At 36.6% G+C, this 21,869-nt stretch overlaps 1 protein-coding gene across 2 annotated transcripts in view; it reads left to right on the top strand.

Moving 5' to 3' along the window:
• The window catches only part of LOC111871166 (unconventional myosin-Ie), a 154,874-nt gene extending 146,963 nt beyond the window's left edge, over window positions 1-7,911 (top strand). For both annotated transcript variants that reach the window (XM_033754129.1, XM_023864054.2), the window contains exons 23-24: window positions 3,401-3,585; window positions 5,410-7,911. In XM_033754129.1, the coding sequence (XP_033610020.1) occupies window positions 3,401-3,585; window positions 5,410-5,486 (262 nt within the window). In that variant the 3' untranslated portion in view covers window positions 5,487-7,911. The remainder of the gene's footprint in view (window positions 1-3,400; window positions 3,586-5,409) is intronic.
• Window positions 7,912-21,869: the final 13,958 nt, after the last annotated feature.

Genomic DNA, 21,869 nt, shown 5'->3' with positions numbered 1-21,869 from the left:
ATTAAGTTATATTAATTTTTAAGCTAAAATTGCCTGTACTTTTATGTATGTAACATTTTGACTTGTTCTGTATCCAAAGGTACTAACCTGCTTAGGATTTATAGAATGTAAATAAATTCAATTCAATTCAATTCAAAAAGCTTTCATGGTGTCTGAAAGTGATAAAAATTGTCAGGGCCACTAGCCATGTAAATTCATAACAGCAGTTCAATGTTTCAGAGACTTTCTCTGTCTCCATCATATTGGAATCATGTACTGAGTAAACACTGTTGGTCATACATATACTCGTACATCAAGTCCTGACATTTAAGTACAACTAAGTAACTAATGATGGACTATGGGTGGAGTTAACACATTGCGGACCGGTGGTTTAAACATTTAAATGACCCTGGGGACTGGGGTTTTTAAACCTACTACCCTAACTTGTGCACTGTTCACTTTAAAAATTAATATAAAATCTAATTAATTTTATGAACTGAAATTTTTGGAAAACACTTACCAGAGCTCCTAGAAGTGCTTGCGCGTGTGATATCTCTGGAAACATTCTGCATTACGCAGAAGCTGCACATGTAGGCAGTTCTACTCTTCTTCTTGTGCTCTGCACACACACACCACTGCCTAGAAGGGTGTTTCTTCTTGCAATATTCATTCTTCACAATTTTCACGAGAATATGTTTCCGCATATCACCCGAGAGTCGGCCAGGGGGGTCTACTTGAGGCCTCCGGCGGGTGTGAACAGATGGCCCCGGCTGCACTACGTCTGTGTCTGACGCAGGTACTGCCGCCACCGTGACGTCAGTAGCCCAAGCTTTTGCCAGTTTCAACAGAAATGCTTTGTATTTCAAAGTAGAATTTCTGTTCACCTTTTTGAAAACCGTAAATGAATTGAAAATTGCACAGTTTATAAGCCACAGTGCAACTTTCTTCGTCCATTTTACTGTTTTCCTAGGAAGGGAATAATAGGCCAAGAACTGGTCAGCCCTATCAACTCCTTTCATGAACATATTATACTCGGAAATACAAAGAGGCTTCTTTACTTGCCCGTGTCGTCTTTGAACATCGACCATGCTCGAATTGTGAATAGTGGAAACCATATTCACAATGCGAGTATCCCTCCAGGACTGAAGAAGAATGTCCNAACAATAGTTTCTTGCAATTTCTTGCCTTCAGCAGAATAAATTTCTAAATTTCCTATATAGCCTGAAGTGCTTTCCATGACAACACGAACAAGTAGGCCATACTTTGTGAGCTTCGTAGGATTATACGTTCGAATACGAAGCCTTCCTCTCCAAGGAATCACAGATTCGTCCAAAGACAGTTGTTGCTCTGGCTTATAAACTGTCTGAAATTTTTCAACCAAAATGTCTAATAAGGGCTGAATTTTGAAAAGCCTGCCCGTTGGTTGTGGTTGCACTTCATTATTGTTGAAATGCAAACACCACCATATCTGTTCAAATCTCTTACGACTCATGAGTTTGCTGAAAATTGCAATTTCTAAAAATGGGTCACTTGACCAATAATCCTTCAAACTTTCTCTCTTCGTAAGCCCCATTAGAATGATTATAGCCAAAAATTTTTTCACATCTGTTGAAGTGACATCCACCCACTTCAAAACCTTGTTGGTTCTGTCGTACTCCTCACGGTGTTGGAGATAGTATCTGTTAGTTTCCTGACACAACAGGTCAAAGAAACTATCTCCAAAAAACAGTGACGCAACTTCAGACACGTCCGTTGGGTCCGATGGCATCTGCTTCACCCCCGGATCACCAGTAAACTTTCCCAAAGTGGGGGTTTTGTCCACTTTATCCCATGTAGCTGTCCCGACGCTCGCACTTTCAATGGAGCTCTCACTTTCACTTGACACATTTTGGGCAGCCCTATGGCCCCCGTCACTGTCACTGTCAATGTCACTGATAATGGCCTCGCTATCAGAAGACGAAGCAGTTGGCAAATCTGATAGCTCATCGGAGAACATATCTAATATTTCCTGTCCTCCAAGAGATCGCAACTGCTTTCGTCTCTGAGCCATGTTGAACTGGTAGCTGCATGGTTCATACATGCAAGCTTGGATTAGAACAAAGCCAATTTTGTTTAGGTTGTGACAGGAAATGACTCTGGTCGAGTTACTAGATAAGGCAGCAGTCATTCCCGAGGTCATCTACGCGGTAGTTACGATTCAACGAAGCCACACAGCGATATATAGCATTTTGCAACATAACGTGACCGTAGAGGGCCATATGGCCCGACTGGTCCGCAACGCTTGGAAACGTAGAGGGCCATATGGCCCCTCTGGTCCGCAATGTGTTAAGTGTAAACCCATCTCAGCACCACTGACCTCATTCATGCTTAGCATGGCAGATCATGTCGGACTGACCTATCTGGCGTGGTCATGTCTGTATGTATCTGCATTCTTGTTGTGTGTATGTACTGTCACTTGAAACATGGTACCCTTTCACTTCTTGTCCTGTTTGTATGTTGCTAACTGCAAATCTATCCAACTTTAACATTTGAATGTCATTTAACTTCTTCTGTGGGCTTAATGTGGCTTTCTGGATTGTGTTGGTGAGGGGATACCACACTTGAGTAGTGTGAAACAATTGTCTCTGTTGAAATTGTTGGTATGCAGATGGATCTCAACTGCCCATCTGAGTAGGTGTTTCCCTTTCTCACCTGAAGATGAAAACAGATCCAGTTTCCAAAACGTTGTATCCTCTATTACCTAGAATTCTGGACGATGGAAAAAGTCCAAAACCCCAGTAATTCTCTGAGTCTTCCACCATTGTCAGAACCCTTTAGAATCTAAATGAAATTGTTGATAGCCACCTTTATTAAATGAATAAAAAAATTCACAGAGTCTATTTTCAGTGGATAAATAGAGAGCAGTACGAGTATGTTCCATGCCTTAAAACAAGGCAGCTCAATATGTTAGGCAGAAAGCGTGCAGTCTTTTACTGACCACTCTTTCATTTGCATTGAGCTGTACTGCTCAAGATTGGGATGAGTATCCATCACAGAAGGAGATATTATTGAAATTCTGAAGAAACATAAGTATGTTTATTTCCTTTATTTGGGGATATGCAGTGGCCTGAGGTTAGCTGTTTCTAACAGATGCAACTGACTAAGTGCCTCACCACCTTTTCACCTAGGAATGGAAAGAGATTAAGTTCATGGCATGTTTTGTTCTACTCAGAATACCAGGCAGTAGACAAAAGTCTGGAAGCCCAGTAATACTAAGTGCAATACACTTATTGTCAGAACCATTTAGAGTTTGACTGTTCTTCATTACTACAAACTGAAACAGATCAGAAGCAGATCATATGCACAAGAAGAAACTGAAATTCTCAGATAGTAACACTTGACATCTGGCTGTTTCATTCTTTGTATGTTTTAAATGTTTCAGAGTCAAACGAGCAAGTTTGAACCAGAGTGCAACTCACAAACCTATACCAGGCGGAGGTAAGCCACGACCGCCTATGAAGCCAAAACCTGCCCTTCCGAAGTGCAAGGCTTTGTATGACTACACTGCTCAAGATTTGGATGAATTAACCTTCAAAGAAGGAGATGTTATTGAAGTTTTGAAAGAAGGTAAGTATTTTTATATCATATACTAGCTGTACCCGGCCATGCGTCGCTGTGGCTCAGTCTGCCCATTCTTCCCCAGTTTGATTTGCAATTACTCGTCACACTGCTTCCGCTCCCTGAGTACGACGACCTAAGTTTGATCTTCTGCGAGGCATTATTTGGATGAACTAAAGCAGATCGATTGCACTGAAGAAGAAGAAAGAAAGTTATAACAAAAACATATAAAATTGCAAAACATTAAAAAAGGAAAGAACACAACCTGGAAAACAAAGAAGAAACAAAAAAAAAATACTAACGAAATATTTCAATTCAAATGCAGATCAATCGACACAGCTCAATTCCACGGCCAGTTGCACTGAAAAATAAGGAAAACAGTTAAGAAAACGAAATGAAAAACAATGAAAGAAGAAAAAAATAAACTATACTCACGAAATGAATGCTAAGGTAAATGACACAGCTCAATTCCAATGTGGATGTGACGTGTTGCACGCGTCAGTAATGCATGTAGCATGTTTGGGTATGTCACCCTAAAAATAACTTTATGCCGTATTAATTATAGCGAATCTTTATTGTAATTCACTTGCACACTTTACAATTATTGCCATTTGCAGTATTAGAGTTACTGGTTACACAATCTCTCGGCCAATACTTCTCTATCTCTTGGCATCTATGTTCCAACCTTCTTCAGCGGCAGCTATTCCAAGACTGACTGGGCGAATGAATTCAACCCCCTTTAATACCCTCGGCCGCTGCTATGCAAATGAGCCCTTGTTGTAACTGTGGAAACGCTGCTTTGTTGATTCTGCGATTCCTACGCAACGACCAATTGTTATTGCATTGTCTCTGTGGGAACACTCCGTGTATTCGTCGTAACCATGGAGATTCGATACAGTATCGCTATTGTTACTTCCTATGCAATGGTCGGTTCTAGCGTTTCCATAGGGGTGACTCTTCTGAATTCCAAATTCCAATTCTGTTTTTCAAAAGACGCATGTTTTTACCTGTCACAGGTGTGACATCTATATAATGGGTATATAAAAACACGCACATTCGAATGCAACGTTGGTCAAAATTTCGAAGCAATCGGTGAAGAACTTTAGGAGATTTTCAAGGGGTAACAAACGAACATTTACATTTTTATTTATATAGATTTGCACATATGCTATATTCTTAGTGTATACAAAAGTGCAGGTATTCACCTGTAGTACTGAGTTTGTTACACTTTTTTTTGACCTTTTCACTGCTGTGCCAGTAAGTGGTGTGATGGTATCTGCAGTGCTTAATGTTTCTGTTGCTACCAGAGAAATCACTTCTTTGTATAGATTCACTGTCACAGAAGAGTTCTGCCTTCTGAGACAGTTGGCAAAGAACGGACAACACTGGCTTTGATGAGAATTAACAGTCACCATGGTTTGCCTAATACCAAATTTCAGATAAGATCTTGATCTTGTCAGCTTTGGTTTTGCCAGATGTGTTTTTCAGGAATGTAACTGCTGTGCTTTGCAAGGGATTGCTGTACATATTGTGGTCATTGTGATGTAATAGCAGGTTGATGAAATCGTATGGTAGATGTAAATATGTATGAGACACTTTCGATCAAAAATAAGAACTAGCATGGTTGGTACTGTTCCAAGAAATGGCAGAAGTATAAGGTCTGTTTAGAAATGCATAGAGTAACTGCTACAAATGAGACTGTAAAGTTTAAACTGAGTGTGCTCTGTTGCAGCAAGGGTGAAGCACTTGAAAGGACCAAGTACACCTGATAACAGTTAAGGGGTAAAAAGCATTTTCTCTTCAATAAGTGTATTCTAATTCTGTGCTTTGCAGAAGCAGGAGGATGGTGGCAAGGGCGCATACAGGGTAAGGAGGGACTTCTGCCTGCCAACTATGTTCAGAAACTGTGATACTTTTCTGTAGAATGGATACAATGTACTCTGGTTCATCACACTGAATAATTAATTGCTGCTGCAGCATTCCTGAAATGTTAAAAGTCAACATGATCTACTTACTCTTGTTAGTTTTAGTTTGCATTCTCTTTAGCCTGTACTCCAAATGAGGTCAGCACATGGCTAATGAGTTTCTTCTCTGTATAAATGTGTTCAGTGATGCTTGCAATGTAGCTGGATTATATTTACATTGTGATACAGGTATATCCTGATTTTCTTTACCATATTGGTTCTGAGAACGCTATAAGTCAAATTCTTTCTGCAGGTTCAGTGTCAAAAATAGGAATTATTTTCTGAAAGGATATGTTGAATGGTTAGCTTGGTTATTGTGATTGGTTTGGCTATTTGAAAGCAAAATAACATTATATTACTGTAGGAGAGGCTGTTAAAATACAGGATTCAACATGTTCCAAGTGCAACTACTAATGCATGCATGCATGATAGCCTCCATATGAGAGATCAAGTTTTCTGACTAATGTACTCGTAAGACATTGAGGTTCCGGGTGTAGAATAAAATGACCATAGTGTAAAAATTATGCAAATTTAAGATGCCTGTATTGGGATGTACTTGGATTTGAATTAGTGGCCGAATATTGCCTCCATGACAAACATTTTCATCCCAGAGATATTTAAATCATTAATCACCCTGTACCATAGGTTTTAAGTAAAGATTCAAAACATAAAGACCCCACTAGTCATATATGTAAAAATATCAAATTTGAACGCACAAAAATATATACTTTCCTTAGGCATCTTGCAAAAATAGAATACTTGCAGTTACTTTTCAGAAGATACAAATGGTTACAAATCTTGAGGGAGGTACAACAGAATAACAGTCCACACACATAAGTATATAGTAACCTATATACTGTAAGCACAGCCAGCCTTTTGTCTGGTGAGCTAGGTTCACTTGACAAGCTGACTCCCAGTAATCTGTTCTCATATAATATTCACAACATGCCCTTAGCCAAGTGTCCTTATCATTATCATGTTCATATTCTAACATGTAAGATGAACTGTCTGATATTTGCACTGAGTCTTCGTAAGCTGATTAATGGTCAGAATCAAATCATTAACGTTGCTAATACTTTTTTGCTATAAATTGGCTCTTAATGTAAACAGAGCCTCTTTTTATAACTGTTTTGTTACACTGACCATACTAAGCACAGAGGCATTATAAAACCCATAATAAAGTGGTAAGATTTAACAATATTTAATGTTCTTCCCTATAATCTACAAGGAGAATTAAAGAAGTGGTAAAATACCACCTACTTGTGAAGTTTCTATGTAGGGGTGGATTCCCTCAGGCTGTCTTCTCTGCAGACATGTTGTAGAGAATCTGAAAGCTTTTGCGGGTCACAATACTTTATATAGATTTTCTCAGAAATTAGGATTACACCGATATATGCATAACAAATATGTTTGCATTTCTCCTTTTACTTACAGATTAGTAAAATTATTTTGTGGGCTTGCCAATTTCATCTAGAATCCACATCAGCCAGTGGGACTGTTATTTTGGCACCATTGCATGGTTATTACATCACAGTGTCATTTATGACCTACAAAATTAAGTAGTAACTGCTATGATTGAAATGTTAGCAGATATATTATAGAACAGGCATAACATTAGCATGACACATTTTCTTAGTACCCCACAAGGAATTATACCATTTTCTTTCTGTAATATGTAATGATGCTTTTATAAAGTGCTGGATGGTAGGATAATTCATGAATGTGAAGCGGTTGTTGGAATGAAAATTGGCAAGGAAAAGAGAACCTACCCCAGTGCCACTTTGTCCTCCAAAATCCCACATTACCTGACCTGAGATGAAACCTGGGATCACCATGGTGACATGCAGACAACTATCTGAACTGTGGTATGGCCCTCTATGCCAAGAAGGACAGTATCCTCATAACCATTTAAGAGGTTAGAAATTAATATTGCAGATCATTTTTGGACCATTAAATCTCCTCCACATTAGTTAGTCAGATCATGAATACTGCAAATTAACTCCATTTATTTTGTGATATTCTGGAACCTGCATTTTAAAAATTTACATATTTCAGAGGATCATTGTTACAGTATATAAATACACTGTGCTCAAGGAATGTTGATAGATATATTGTTTAAGTGAGAAAATTAATTGGTTGAAAATGAATATGTTTTATTAAAGATATTTTTACAAATGTTTCGTGTAAGAGTGTAAAAATTTGTATGAATTATGGCTGTTATAGAAATCAAGACAGATGTGAGTATGGAAAATGGCAAGAATTCCTTAAGTGTCCTAGTAATGTGATGATAATGGTGTCAATGCTTGTAATTTCTGTCATACCTTCCATTTACTTAATGCACACATGGTAGCATTATTGGTTGAGGCACTATGCTACAAGCTGGAAGGTCGTGGGATCAAATCCCAATTGACATAATCCTTTCAGCTGCAGTATGGCCCTGGGGTCAACTCGGCCTCTAACAGAAATGAGTACCAGGGTAGAGGGTGGCTGGCACATAAGGCTGAGCTGATTGTCTAGAAAATGTGGGAGCCTCAATATCACACAACCCTGTGGGCCTCCACGGCCTGTTAAGGGATACCTTTTCATTACTTTTTTATTTTACACGGCAGAATGAATTGGTATAATGGTGTTTGGATTGCAAGAGGCATTTATACACACATGCACACATATAATTACTTCACACCTCTACACAAATGTACATACTGCTTGAAATTTGTTTAACTTCTTTTATTGCTATATTTGAGGAATGAAGCTAAGCTACTTGCAGGTATACCTAACTTATGTAGTAGCTGCTTCCTAGAGAATGATGTCAGGTGACAAGGATTTAATGAGCATTATATTCGACAATATACGAGGGGGGACCCAAAAATAACCGGAAACGACCTGTTGCGCGCTCATGCTTTGTAGTTACAAGTTATGCTGCTAGGTGGTGTTAGCTGGGGGTCTCCTGCGACTGTTAGTGAGCTGGCGTCAGTCTGAGTTAAGTGGTTTGTCTGTGGTGCTCTGTTGTGTGCGTTCCTGTTTCAACCCTTTGGCGATTAGTGAGATGGCCGACCAGAAGGAAGAAAGAGTGTGCGTGAAATTGATGAAGATCGTTGAAAGACCACTGACCAACTTTCTGAGGAAACGAACATCTCATGGAGCACAGTCCAGCGAATTTTAACCGAAGGTTTGCACATGAGACGGGTGTCTGCAAAATTTGTTCCTCGCTTGCTTGGAGATGACCAAAGAGAAAACCGCGTGAATGTTTGCCGCGACTTGAAGAGTGAAGTGCAGTTTTCCCTAACAGAAAGCAAAATTTCACGCACACTCTTTGTTCCTTCTGGTCGGCCATCTCACTAATCGCCAAAGGGTTGAAACAGGAATGCACACAACAGAGCACCGCAGACAAACCACTTAACTCAGACTGACGCCAGCTCACTAACAGTCGCGGGAGGCCCCCAGCTAACACCACCTAGCAGCACAACTCGTAACTACAAAGCATGCGCGCACAACAGGTCGTTTCCGGTTATTTTTGGGTCCCCCTTCGTATATTCACTGAGGTATATCTGAGATGCTCAACATTTTTGGAATTGTAATAGTAAGTTTGTCACTTATTTGAAGATGGGAACAGGGCCAACTCCAGAAATTTCATTTGTGTCAAATGCACCTCATACAACTAGCAGTGTCCAACATACTATTCATATAATGAATGTACCATTGTCACAGACTTTCAGAGAATCATAAATGAAAGTTTTACTTTTGTTTAATAGGCCCATGGTTAACATTTGTGGTTAACAATGCTGGCATTTATTTCCAGTAGTATTTTAAATGACAGTGATCTTAGTTATATACTAGTGAAATGCTTTGAAGAAACATAAAATGTATATTTAGACATGTAAATACAGTATTAATAAGGTCTTTGTGGCACAACTGTTGTGTGCGAACCTCCACACAGGATACCAAATTGTCTGGATTCTTCAAATGAATCATAATGGAGTGTGGAATGAACTGTATAAATGTAGGGATATATCATGTGAATTGTAGTTGATAAGAATGAAACTTGCATGTACAGTTTGGTCACATTTTATAAGATTTTTAATTATGTGAATTTGAAATAGTGCAATATTATTAAATATATTATTAAAGACTCACTTTATGTGGCAAGTTGGAAATAATGCGAATCCCAAAAAATTTGGCAATGCATTTTTTTCCTATGAAAAAAAACTTGCTTGAATTATGTGAGGTCTTAGGAACAAATTCTCGCATGAAATGTGACCACACTATATATGAAAGTGTGCAAATTGAACATTTGTAAATCAGGTTATACTTTTACAGTATATCAGATAGTGGTTGCTTCCCACATCAGAGTCCCTAAGAGACCAGCCAAAGTACCCAAGGCATTTTATTCACAGTTGAAGTATTTCTGCACAATTACTGTTCATTGAACAAATTTATGAATGGTGAGTGTGTTACTCTATAATGAGCCACACTCTTGACTGTTACGTAAGTGCTCTTACACCTTCCTATAATATATAGTTGAATTTCTTCACTGTTAATGAGATTTGTAAGAGTTTTATTGCTGTCATATTTGTCTGGTTGTAGTATTTGTATGAATTTATTTCTTATTTTTAGTGTCCCTTATACACAAAATTGTTCAGAATCGTGGTCTTGAGAAATAATGGTGTAGAAAAAGTCTCCATGCGGATACAATGCTGGTGGGGATAGAAGGGTGTGACATAATGAGATTCTGTAAAATAAGGTTGAAATTATCAATTACTGATGTGAACATGGCAGAACGTACCTACCCTATTCTCAGACCGTCTAGGAGTTACCAGTTGCACATAGTATTCACATGATATTGAATAAATCTTTTAGAATATTGTTATTTGTAAAATAAAGATTTTATGCATTATTCTTCACCATACAAGCAATACTAGAGTTCTCATGGTGTGTTTCAAATGTGTTCATAGCTTGGATATGATACATATGTAATACCTGAAAGAAGGATCAAGAAATATTTAACATGAACCCCTTGTATGTTTCAGGTAGAATTGTGCTTACAATATATGTACCAGGTCCACTGTTACTGCATTTTTTTTGTTGTAGTGCAGAAGTTCTGTAGATGTACGTTTATGTCGGTGTTTTGTTACATTAAATTGCTTATTATTTGAATAAGTCAGTTTCTGTAGGGAAAATAGACAATCATATTGTCACTGAAAAGCCAAAGGGAGTTTAGTTTAATAGAGATGAGAGTGAAGAAAGGTTGTGATTATGAATTATATTTTATATTGTAAAGAAGTGAAAGATACAGTTACACAATTTATTTGAAATTGAAGGTTTCATGGATTATGAAATCAGAAATACCATGAAGTTTTCTTCTATAAAGATCCAATTGACAAGGGGTGGGTGTTGTATATTGTAATAAAAATACAACTCTGAGAAAAACAAAATTCTTATCTTTTTATAAAAATGAACAGGAAGAAACAATACACTGAATATCATAATGAGGACACCCTTGGACTAGTTGTATCTTTAATTTGTTTCTTTTTGTGCCTTATGAGAAAGAGTTGCAATATTATGTATGGTTGCTTATTGTCACACAAAGTCCTGTACATGCACAAGCTTCATGATAAGCATTTAAAGAAGAAAATGATAATTATTTGTATGTTGCAATATATTTCAAAATATTTGGGCTTGAGTGAATTTGTGAACCCTTGATTTGCAGCAGTGAATATTTTGGCATAAAAATTTTCTTCAAGACTGGTATTGTGTTCATTTGACATTATGAATTGGAACGGTGTTCTGACCACACTAATTAACAAATTCAACTAAAAATCAATTACATGGATGATTATAATTATGAGAATTACAGGATCATTCTTCCCATGCATCTGCCAAAATTAAGAAATTGGTAACAATTATATTCTTTGCTCTTTCATAAGATAAAACACCATATTATATGTGCATTTGGAGTTTGTTTTTACCGCTTACACTGGAAGTATACTGTGAAGTGGTGTGTGTTTGACATACTCTGTGTATAGGGCTTTTTTGTACTTCCATATATTAGATATACCTGAGACAGAGGGCAGTATCCTTCGTAATTGCAGTATAATACAGAGTGTTCCATCAAGAAGGAAACTTTGCAACGCCATTGACCGGGCCCAATATTCCTCACAGATTGCTGCTGTAACTGTAACAGTGCGTGTTTATCAGCGCTAATTACTCGTTCTGCTATCAGCAGTTACAGCAGCAATCTGTGGGGAATGTTGGGCCGGGTCAGCAGTGTTGCAAAGTTTCCTCTTTAGCTGAATGCACTGTATATCATAAAGCCTTCAGAGAGTCATTAAAATTGACCAGGTTGACCAACCAGTAATGTATATCACATAGCAATTGCAGTGCTAGAAAATGTTTGTGTTTTCTTCACATCTGTGGTGACTTTTCCTGCATACCTTGATAGATTCTGTAGTGTGTGGGAGCAGAGCTCCATTTGCATATTGGCTGCAGTTGTCAGGTTATTTGTTTTAACATAAGTAACATGAAAAAAGTTTTTGTGTGTTTATCTGAAATGAAGGGAAAAGTGTAGGATGATGAAGGTGTGTGAGTAGGGTTTGGAGAGGGTTAAACTAAGGTTGCATAGTTACATTTATTCTTTGTTTTTCCTGGTAAATTTAAAAGGCCCTGCATATTTTAACATAGTAACACACAATGAAATCTCATTTAACATTTGAGTACTCACAAAAAACTGTGCTCATTGCATTTCACACTAGTGCTTTAGATTTATGGCAAAGGGCTAATGTTGCATGATGTAATTGGAACAGTTGAAGTAATTTAACAAGAAATTCTGTGTAATGTTTCAAGATTCTTCTTGTCAGCAATCAGTACATTAATGAACATCACTCCTCTTGAAATGTGAACAGTTTCTATGGTAATGCCTTGAACATGTGAAGAGAATGTAGGATTTTTTGCAAAGAGAGGTTTGAATTTTCATTTGTTTTGTGAATATTTACAGCTGCAAATTGCTGCAATTTTCAGCTTTCATAGATGTTATTAATTTCTCAGTATGACTGCTATATTCTGCTAACAGATATGTAGAGTGAACAGAAATTGCAATCCAGTTCTTACTTCTGGCAGATGCTGTGAAATGTTATGAAATTCTTTTCAGGTGCTATCAGTGTTAATGTTATACAGATGCAAACAGCTAGGTTTCTTGAAGAAAGTCGTCTTCTGGGTTTAGGCGCTGTGTATTCTTCGTTTTGGCCAAAATGAAGAATACACGGCGCCTAAACCCAGAAGACGACTTTCTTCATAGTCATCGCCGTGAAAACCTCAAAACTTACATAGCTAGGTTTCTTATTTCTGCTTGTAATTCGAGAAAATTTGCATCTTAACATTGTTCTTCATATTTCTAACAACTGAGGCTAAAGTAACATTTTGAAATTGGAGGTTCCCATATCAGTGACTATTAACATCACTGTCTTCTTGGCCGTGATGTCATGTTGTTTGGTAGGTGGACACCAGTGTTTCGGATGAACCTGCTTTTGGGTATTAGTGTGAAGATGGAGGCAGTAGGTTTCTGCTGAACTTTCATAATTGTCTACTAAACTGCATGACACCACATCCCAGAAGACAATGATATTGGCTCACTGCTAAAACAAGTTGTATTAGGAAACTGGAGATCTGTTGCATGACATGTAATTTTCACATTACACACCATGCAACAGTTCTTAGTATTAGTGTTTTTATTATCGTACTTCATCCAGTATTGTATGCATTTGCAGAGAGACAGATCCCAATGCAAATATTTTTGTTAAATATTTAAACATTATTTACTGTTTCATATATTTTTGTTTAGATATAGTCATCCACATATTAAGATAGGAATTTGTCGTAATTATTTATAAGAGGTGACATTTGTAGTAAGTGTTTTGATGTTGATAGTAACTTAATCATATATATATATAGTTTTATTAAGTTACCATATTTTGAATATCACATTATTAATGTTATAAAAGCCACTAGATGTGCTTCCATCCATCCCAAAAAGAAATGCGACCAAAGTTATTATTTTTAATAAAGAACATAAAAAATGGTTTTTTAAAGCATTTATTACCAGTTTTTAAGCTCAGCAGATCATTTTGTTAACATACCTGTGTCAAGGAAGAGATGTATGTAGTCAATTTTTAGATGGACACTATATATTCTGTTCACTTTTCCCTGTTTTCTTTATTTTCAAGTCTGTCACTTAGAAGTATTACGTGTATACAGTTTATGGTGCAGCATGTATTGGTGGGCCTCACCTTACTAGGGGTAACAGTCAGACATTACTAATGTAAAATGTCACTTATGTTGTCATTACTGACAAGAAAGGGCACCGTTATAGTGTATGAACAATAGAACAGCATTCTCTAGCAAATCATTTACGTGAAATAATATGGTTCTTTCCAGCCTGTGTTTTTATTGTAATAGAATACTGTTTTGATGCTTGCGAACCTGATTTAATGTTATACATTGAAGTACAAATAATGTAGTGCAGTAGTTCTTAAATGCAGGCATACAGAATTTAGGGGTGTGTTAAAAAAAATAAAGTATCCATGCTCATCTTGACTGCAAACTAGGAAACATCAACAGTGGTATGTAGAAGGCAGGAAATAGAACATGAAACACCATAGAGTTAGGTTCTTACTGTGGCCTGTATGAAGGGTTCACCCTTCTGAGATATGATGCTGTGTAGCCTGGTGGAAGTTCAGTTCTATTTTGGAGGAATGTACTTCTGAAGAGTAAACTGAGCAAGCAGGCAGTATGCAAGGAAAGCAGTCCACTTGAAGAAAGCTAGGTTCAGATAAGATCTGAAAGGAGCCCAGCCATTTTACACATATGGCCCTTTTCAGGACAAGCATTAGTTACACTTGTCCTTAGTCCCACTGGTTCCCTCTTGGCTCATCTTCAGGCCTGTGTTTGAACTGGGCTCTCATGTGGCTCACTCTGCTTGCTGCTCCCTTCTCACCCGTTCTTTTTTTTGTGTGGCTTGGCGCACTTTTTAACCATCAGGATAGAGGCAGTGTATTCCTCTGAAATGTCATGAACTTCTATTGAACTGTAGAGCATCACAACCCAGAAGATAGTACTCGTACTTACCAAACAACACCATTAACCAAATGAATATTTTTAATTTTCTCGATGATGCATATGTATAAATAAGATTAAAGAGATAATACACTATACTGTTTAGCATAATATAGAAATAAAGGGCAAAGAAACTACAGAATTTTTTTACATTTTGTGCATCCTGTTGTGTTACAATATACAACTCTTTTATTGACCATCACAACACAAAAAACAGAAAAAATCAGGGTTAGCGCCCAACTATGCCTTCGCTACATGTTTCAGCCACTAACGGCCATCATCAGGCAAACACATATTAACAAACATATACCATTGAACTGCTGTACAATAGATTGGATACAATGTTAAAATACTTTGTGTAAAAATACAATGTCAGATTATATAAAAAGAAAAAATCAACGCCCGATTCGATGTTGTATAACATCAGTTAAGTTTTATCTTGTTTATACAATAACTTTCAGTTTTTTATATAAAAAATCAATGGCCGATTTGATGTTGTATAACATCAATTAAGTTTTATCTTGTTTTATACAATAACTTTCAGTTTTTTATATAAAAAATCAATGGCCGATTTGATGTTGTATAACATCAATTAAGTTTTATCTTGTTTTATACAATAACTTTCAGTTTTTCTGTATATTCCGACTTACTGTATTTTTACACAAAGTATTTTAACATTGTATCCAATCTATTATACAGCAGTTCAGTGGTATATATTTGTTAATATGTGTTTGCCTGATGATGGCCGTTAGTGGCTGAAACATATAGCGAAGCCATATCTGGGAGCTCACCCTAATTTTTTCTATTTGTTGTGTTTTGACGGTCAATAGAAGAGTTGTATACAGAATTTTTGTTAGGAGCCCTTATTTAGTTACATGATAAAATCAGAGTCATATATTTTACAGTACTGGGCAATGTTGACAGTGATTCTCTACAAGAAAATCAAATAGAAAACAAATATCAATTTCTGATGTCAGTGCCTCAGAGTTTATACTCGAGAGTTATTGAATTTTATGAAATGTATGTCTTCACCCATATTTTCATATAAGTATGTTAGTTAATTTTTGTAAAATCTTATTATTGAAATATTTTGTAACATAATGAATATTAGACTGTTTCATGACAAAGGCAATATTGCTGCAGAAATGTCTTCAGATCTTCATGCACACGTTTAATAAACTGTAAAACATGTTTTGGAACTTGAAGACTGAGGTGAATCTGATTCCGAGATGGCACTTTTAAATTGGCTGACGCTGGTATAAGATTCTTTGTTTTTGATTACCAATGTTTTTTTCCCAAATCACTAATACCATATAAATAGATTTACCATTGGTGGCAAGGGCTTCTCCCTCTAATTTACCTTAAATAATCTTCTTCATGGCTGTTAATATTTTAATTTTTACACTATTTCTTTATGCAGATGACCTGTTGAATTTTTGCATGTTCAGTTTTCTAGGTATGGCTGTTTGCAGGAAACATAACCGTGTGTTACACAAGACTTTAAAGCTCAGTGGTATGTGAAAAAAGCACCATAATTAATTTAGCATATTCCACAAATTGTTTTAAGCTGGCAGTGTTTAATTTACGTGTATGTAATACACACAATTACTATGTTCAATCAGGAATCTTTCGTTTTAAATGTAGTTTTGCTGTGTGGCATTTCGATGTCTGTAGGAATTATGCACTATGTTAAATTCATTGTTATTTTTGTGTGTACAGGAATCCTTGAAATTGCCAGTACTACCTGGTTTTATAATTCCAGCATTTATTTATTGTCATTCTTTTTTATTGTAATAATTATAAAGACCAATTCAGAATTAACAGTTTTAATAAAAAAATGTTAATATATTTCATTATATTCTTCAGTTGTAAACCATAGGGTATTCCCTCTCTTACTTTAATTTTTTTCTATTCGCATAGTGAGGGGTGGAGTCCAGTTGGGTCCACTTGGCACAGCGGCCACTGATTGGCCTATTGTACCTGCCCCACGTGATTATGATGATGGAGAATTTGGTGGAATGAAGATTGGCAGGGGAAACTGAAGTACTCGGAGAAAACCTACCCCAGCGCCACTTTGTGTACCATATACTTTAATCTTGAACAGCAGACTTTAAATTGTCAAGGGTTCCTAGGTATACAAAATATGTGTGACGGTATTTAAATTCTAATGCAGGATATGGGAAAAATTTACTTTGGTAACAGTGATAAATTCTCAAAATAAACTAGCATTTTAATATAAATTTTGATAACAGTTAATTTTGTAATTATAATTATAAATGCTTGATACATGTAAATATACATTATATGTAATTTTGACTTTCATGGTATAGCTGTATGATGTGTTGGAAGTTATTTGAACATTTGACATATATTGAAATCGTCATCTTCAGCTTGAATGAGGCAGAAGGAAGATGCAGCCCAATATGTACCTTACTCAGCTGACAGTCAAGCGTTAAAGAGAAGACTAGGAGGTTGGTGTGAAATGGCTATGAGTTAGTTAGTTGCAAGCATGCTCAGTTGAAAGTCCGACTGTGAAGAGAAGACTTTATGTGTGATATCTGGAATATGTAATTCAGTGAGACTGCTATAGTTCCCCTGTTACAATCCATTGTCAGGTAGCGGCTAATGGAGACTGTAATAGACTGCAGACGCTAATCTGTTTCAGTGATCTGTAAAGTGTAGTCATGAGTCGTGAGTGTGTAAGTGGTCAATAAATCCAGTCATCAATCCAAATCCCATCTATAATGACACACACATGACTATGAGTAAATTACTGTTATACATTACAAATTATTCTAAGATAATGTTGGAAACAGGAATTTCTTCTTCTCCTTAAGAAAGGGTACTAGCCTGTTGTTTTCAGAATGTGAGTTGCTCTATCTTTTATGCCGCCAGCTAGAAGTACGCGTACCTGTAGAATTGTCTCTTACAGTTCTTACAGCTCTCTCTTTTGTCTTTCTTGAAATATGCTCTTCCCATTCCTCTCTCCTCTTCATTATCCATTCTCCCAGTCGCCTAATAACATGTCTTCCAATACGTTCAAACATCTAGTTTTCCTCAGTTATTCTTAATGTTCTCGTTTCAGTTGTTTCGTCTTTGAATTATGTGGTCTTTGTTATTCCACATAAGTCAGTATGGGCCTAGTGACACTTTAGCATATTCTCATTTTGCTTCTTGTAATTATTTATTATTCAATATTGTATGACTTAAATTTCCAGATATTCTGTGTACTTTATTTGCATGGTATCTGACAGGAATTCTTACTATGCATAAATTAAAACTTTATACTCAGATGTTATTCTAGTCGTCTGGGTTACAGTACAGTGCACCAAAGTAGATGCGTTGCTAACGTTTGTGGGACACATACGCGGTACTGTCTCCATTTTAAGTGCGTAAGATCGAGGCAACTCCAAGTAGACTATAGGGCGTTGACCTCAGAAGACCAAAATATGAATTTTCATTGCTGTGGAAATAAGAAGTATGAGAGATGTGTAAGTTAGGCCTTTATATATATATACACACACACGTATAGTTGTGCCAAGTCCTGTACATTTATCCTGAGTCTTATGAACATGTTTATACTGTTGTCCGGTCAATACTGATGTAACATTTCTCAAAATGCCAAGAATAAAATGGCATGAGATAGAAACAGGCATTCAGCCTAAGCTGAACTAATTAATGGATGAATCACTCCCCCATTAATTAGTTAAGCACAGGGACAACTTTACCCTTACCTTTCTATGGGAGATTAACTAGATGGTTAGTTTAATAAATGGACATAAGGATGTATGTCTCAATTACCGAATTAAATAACTGATTTATGTATCTAAGGGTAGACTGATGGATGGATGTTTGAATGCATGGATAAATGAAGGAATTGTTGAATGAACAAAAAAGTAAGTAACCAAATTAAACTGTGTTGCTCTTAAACGAATGTGTTTTAGGCCTATTTAAATCTTCGGTAGAAAGAGAAACAATGAATTTCGGCAAACATATAAAGTTAATTTCAAAATATGATGACTTGTACGAAATATCGGTATTGGTTCTAAAAATAATTACCATTCGAAATATACATTTCTTTGTAGCGAATTATCCACTTTACATGTTCTATCTCAACAAGAAAAAAGTAACGACACAGCTTCAGTTTAAAACAATGAGTTTATCATCATCAGCAGTAGCACTGCCATTATTGTTATTATTATTATTACTTTATCAGTTTAAGAGGTTGACGAGTATGGGAATTTAAAAAGGATAAGGTAAGTAAATAAATTAATATTCTTAATAAGGAAATGTATTTATTTATTACAGACATCTTTCACTACTCTTATGCTATGTGTTATTTAGTACTTAGTATTTTGTTCTCCTGTATCACTGTATTCTTTTTTCTTCAGTGCTTATCTGTAATTGGCTTATTATGATTATTACTGTTGGTGTTGGTTGTGATATGTGATAACATTAGCTTGAACAATTCGTTTGACAGTGTTCGTAATTTTGTGTTTGCAATGATAAAAATGTATTTTGGAGGTCATAAGTTTTGCTTCAGGCCCCATCTTCATGACCTTTAATGACTTTGTTTTATTTTGACATCAGTTTTCATTCCCGAGCCCGAGCGCAGTTCTTCATGCCTCATGTCCCTTAATGGGGCAACTTTCAGCAGAATGAACACACATTACACTCATTTCCACCCTTCAGAAAACTTCACAGCTTGAGACTGTATGTCTCCATCATATGCAGGCATGGATTTCCCAATTTTTAAACATGGACAAGCAAGTTCAGGAAAATGTAGATCCAGTTTATATGCAGTCAGCTCATTAATCAGCTGCAAAATATATCTGAAAGAAAATTAAATTGAACAGTATCAGTTTCAGAACAGACCAAAGGGCGTGAAGTTTATTCCACCACAAAGTCTCAAAGAAGGCATGCAAGAAAACGGAGAGACTCACAACTTTAAAACCATATAAACCTACCTGTTCACATATCCATCTGTCTACCTCAATCTCTCTCTCTCCTTCTGTCCAGTTACCTGTCTATCTCTCAACCATTCTACCCAACCATCAGTAAGTCAATCAATAAATCCATTCATCCATCCATATGGTGAACAAAATTTATTAAATTATAAATGGTTTCCTGAAATATTGGGTTTTTGAACTTTATCCATCGTCCTGGTTTTCAAGATAACTAAAGTTCAAAAACCCAGTATTTCAGTGTGTTATACACCATTGTCAGAATCCTATAGTAACTAAATGGTTTCCTGTCTCATTGTTTTCTCTCCGGGTTCAAATAATTTTTCTTGCAGTTTTGTATGGTTGTGAAACTATATCTCNAGGACTGTATATCGCAGCAATGGTGAGTGTCCAGATAGTGGTTTGTATTTTAACTTTTGCACTCTGTATCTTGTCAGTTATATACGGATTTAATTCGTGGTGTCTGAGAGAATTTTTAATTATTATTGCCGATCCGCCATGACCTCTTCCGTCAGGATGATTCGCGTAGTATACCGTATAGTTTGGTATTTTGATTACCGTTCTGTTAGTAGCATGGCTTTCGGATATTAAAAGGATGTCAACTTTATTCATGTTTAGAAAAATTTTTATTTCATGGGTGTGGTTCGATAGTCCGTTAGAGTTACTCACACTTTTACGTATGCAACACCTCCGCTCCTCAGGGGAGACCAATTTACACTTTAATTGGTCTCAGAAACGAGACTTGGAAGTACGGAGTTGGCGGGACCTGCGTAACTCTGGTTCCGTATTGGGTGCATTTATTTCTCGTAATGGCACGTCTTCTTGTGCCACAGCTAGGCTCTCATTGCTTGTATGGATTTTAATATTCACTATGTTACCTGATCTATTTGAATCTGTTATGGCCTTTATGCAATTTACCTTTCGTTTCAAACCATTATACAGTTTGTATATTGCGTACATTCCCATTAAAAAGAAGCTAACATACACCAATGCAGAATAAGAGTCATGGGAAGTTGTGTGTAACCTTTCCCATTCTTGTTCCATGATGATGCGCTCGACTTCAGCAATCTTAAGGCTTGCAATATTTAAATCATACAAATGTGATACCATGTGTTTAGAATTCGTATTCAAATGTATGGAACTAAAATTGATCTTCATGCCTAATTCCTCACAACACTCGTACTCGAGATTCACTCCGGACATCAAGTCCTTTGCTTGCATCAAACTGTTTACAGTGACAACAGAATGCGTTTGGAGCAGAGCAGATTTACTGTAACCTCTACAATTAGTATTCATTCTTACTAATATATTGGGTTTTTGGACTTTATCCAACATCCTGGTTTTTAAGATGACTAAAAAAATCCAGTGATTAAGGCTAGCTCTTTCTAACGGACCCAACAGAATAGGTGTTTTCCTTCACCTGAGGATGGAAACAGATCCAATTTCCGAAACGTCGGTTTTTTTTAGTTATCTTAAAAACCAGGACGATGGATGAAGTCCAAAAACCCAATATATCAGTGTGTTATATGTAATATCTTCTTGCTGGGTAAGGCGGGTAAGGAACCCACTAATTGAAGACGAATTTCTATGCTCAACAATTATACTAAGTTTTTATTAAAAGAAGTAAAAGATGTAGATAGTATATACAGTGTGTATACAGTACAAGTTTTTGAAGAAGTCTCCTCCTGTTTTTAATCTTACTGGTATTATATATTAAACTTTAAAAAGAGGGCCAAAGAGGGTGGGGGGAGTCATGAGTACAGAGTTTAAAGGTTCAGTTGTGTACGTGCGGCATAGCGCGTGGACGAACCAAAAAACTAGACTCTCTTCTCTCCAGCTTGGGGGAACATGTTATCGAAGTGTTAAAAGGTCAGGAGTTGATAACATGTATCAGGCTTGCGACAGACGGTTTCAACTTCTCTCGGAGCACCCTCTTGGCTAACACAAAAATTACACATTAAAATAGTATATAGTATGATCAAAAGTCTAAGTACATATTACAATATTACATATACACCATCGTCAGAATCCTATAGTAACTACTTATTCATTCTTAGTTTACCCATCCCGGTTAGTGCCACCTCGGCTGGGTTCCTGTCATTACAGAGAATTGCAATACTCTCACTTGTTGGGATGAAATAAATCCATTCATTGTTTTCCAGTTGTGTCCATACTGAATCAGAAAGTTCTACTATGCGTTTCTCGCAACTTGGGGAAATACTTTCTCTAGACTGCAATAGCTTAACCATACAGTTCTCAT

Source organism: Cryptotermes secundus, unplaced genomic scaffold, assembly GCF_002891405.2.
Source record: "Cryptotermes secundus unplaced genomic scaffold, Csec_1.0 scaffold316, whole genome shotgun sequence".
Taxonomy (NCBI): domain Eukaryota; kingdom Metazoa; phylum Arthropoda; class Insecta; order Blattodea; family Kalotermitidae; genus Cryptotermes; species Cryptotermes secundus.
Note: the sequence above shows the minus strand (reverse complement) of the source record. Positions and strands in the feature narration are given on the sequence as shown.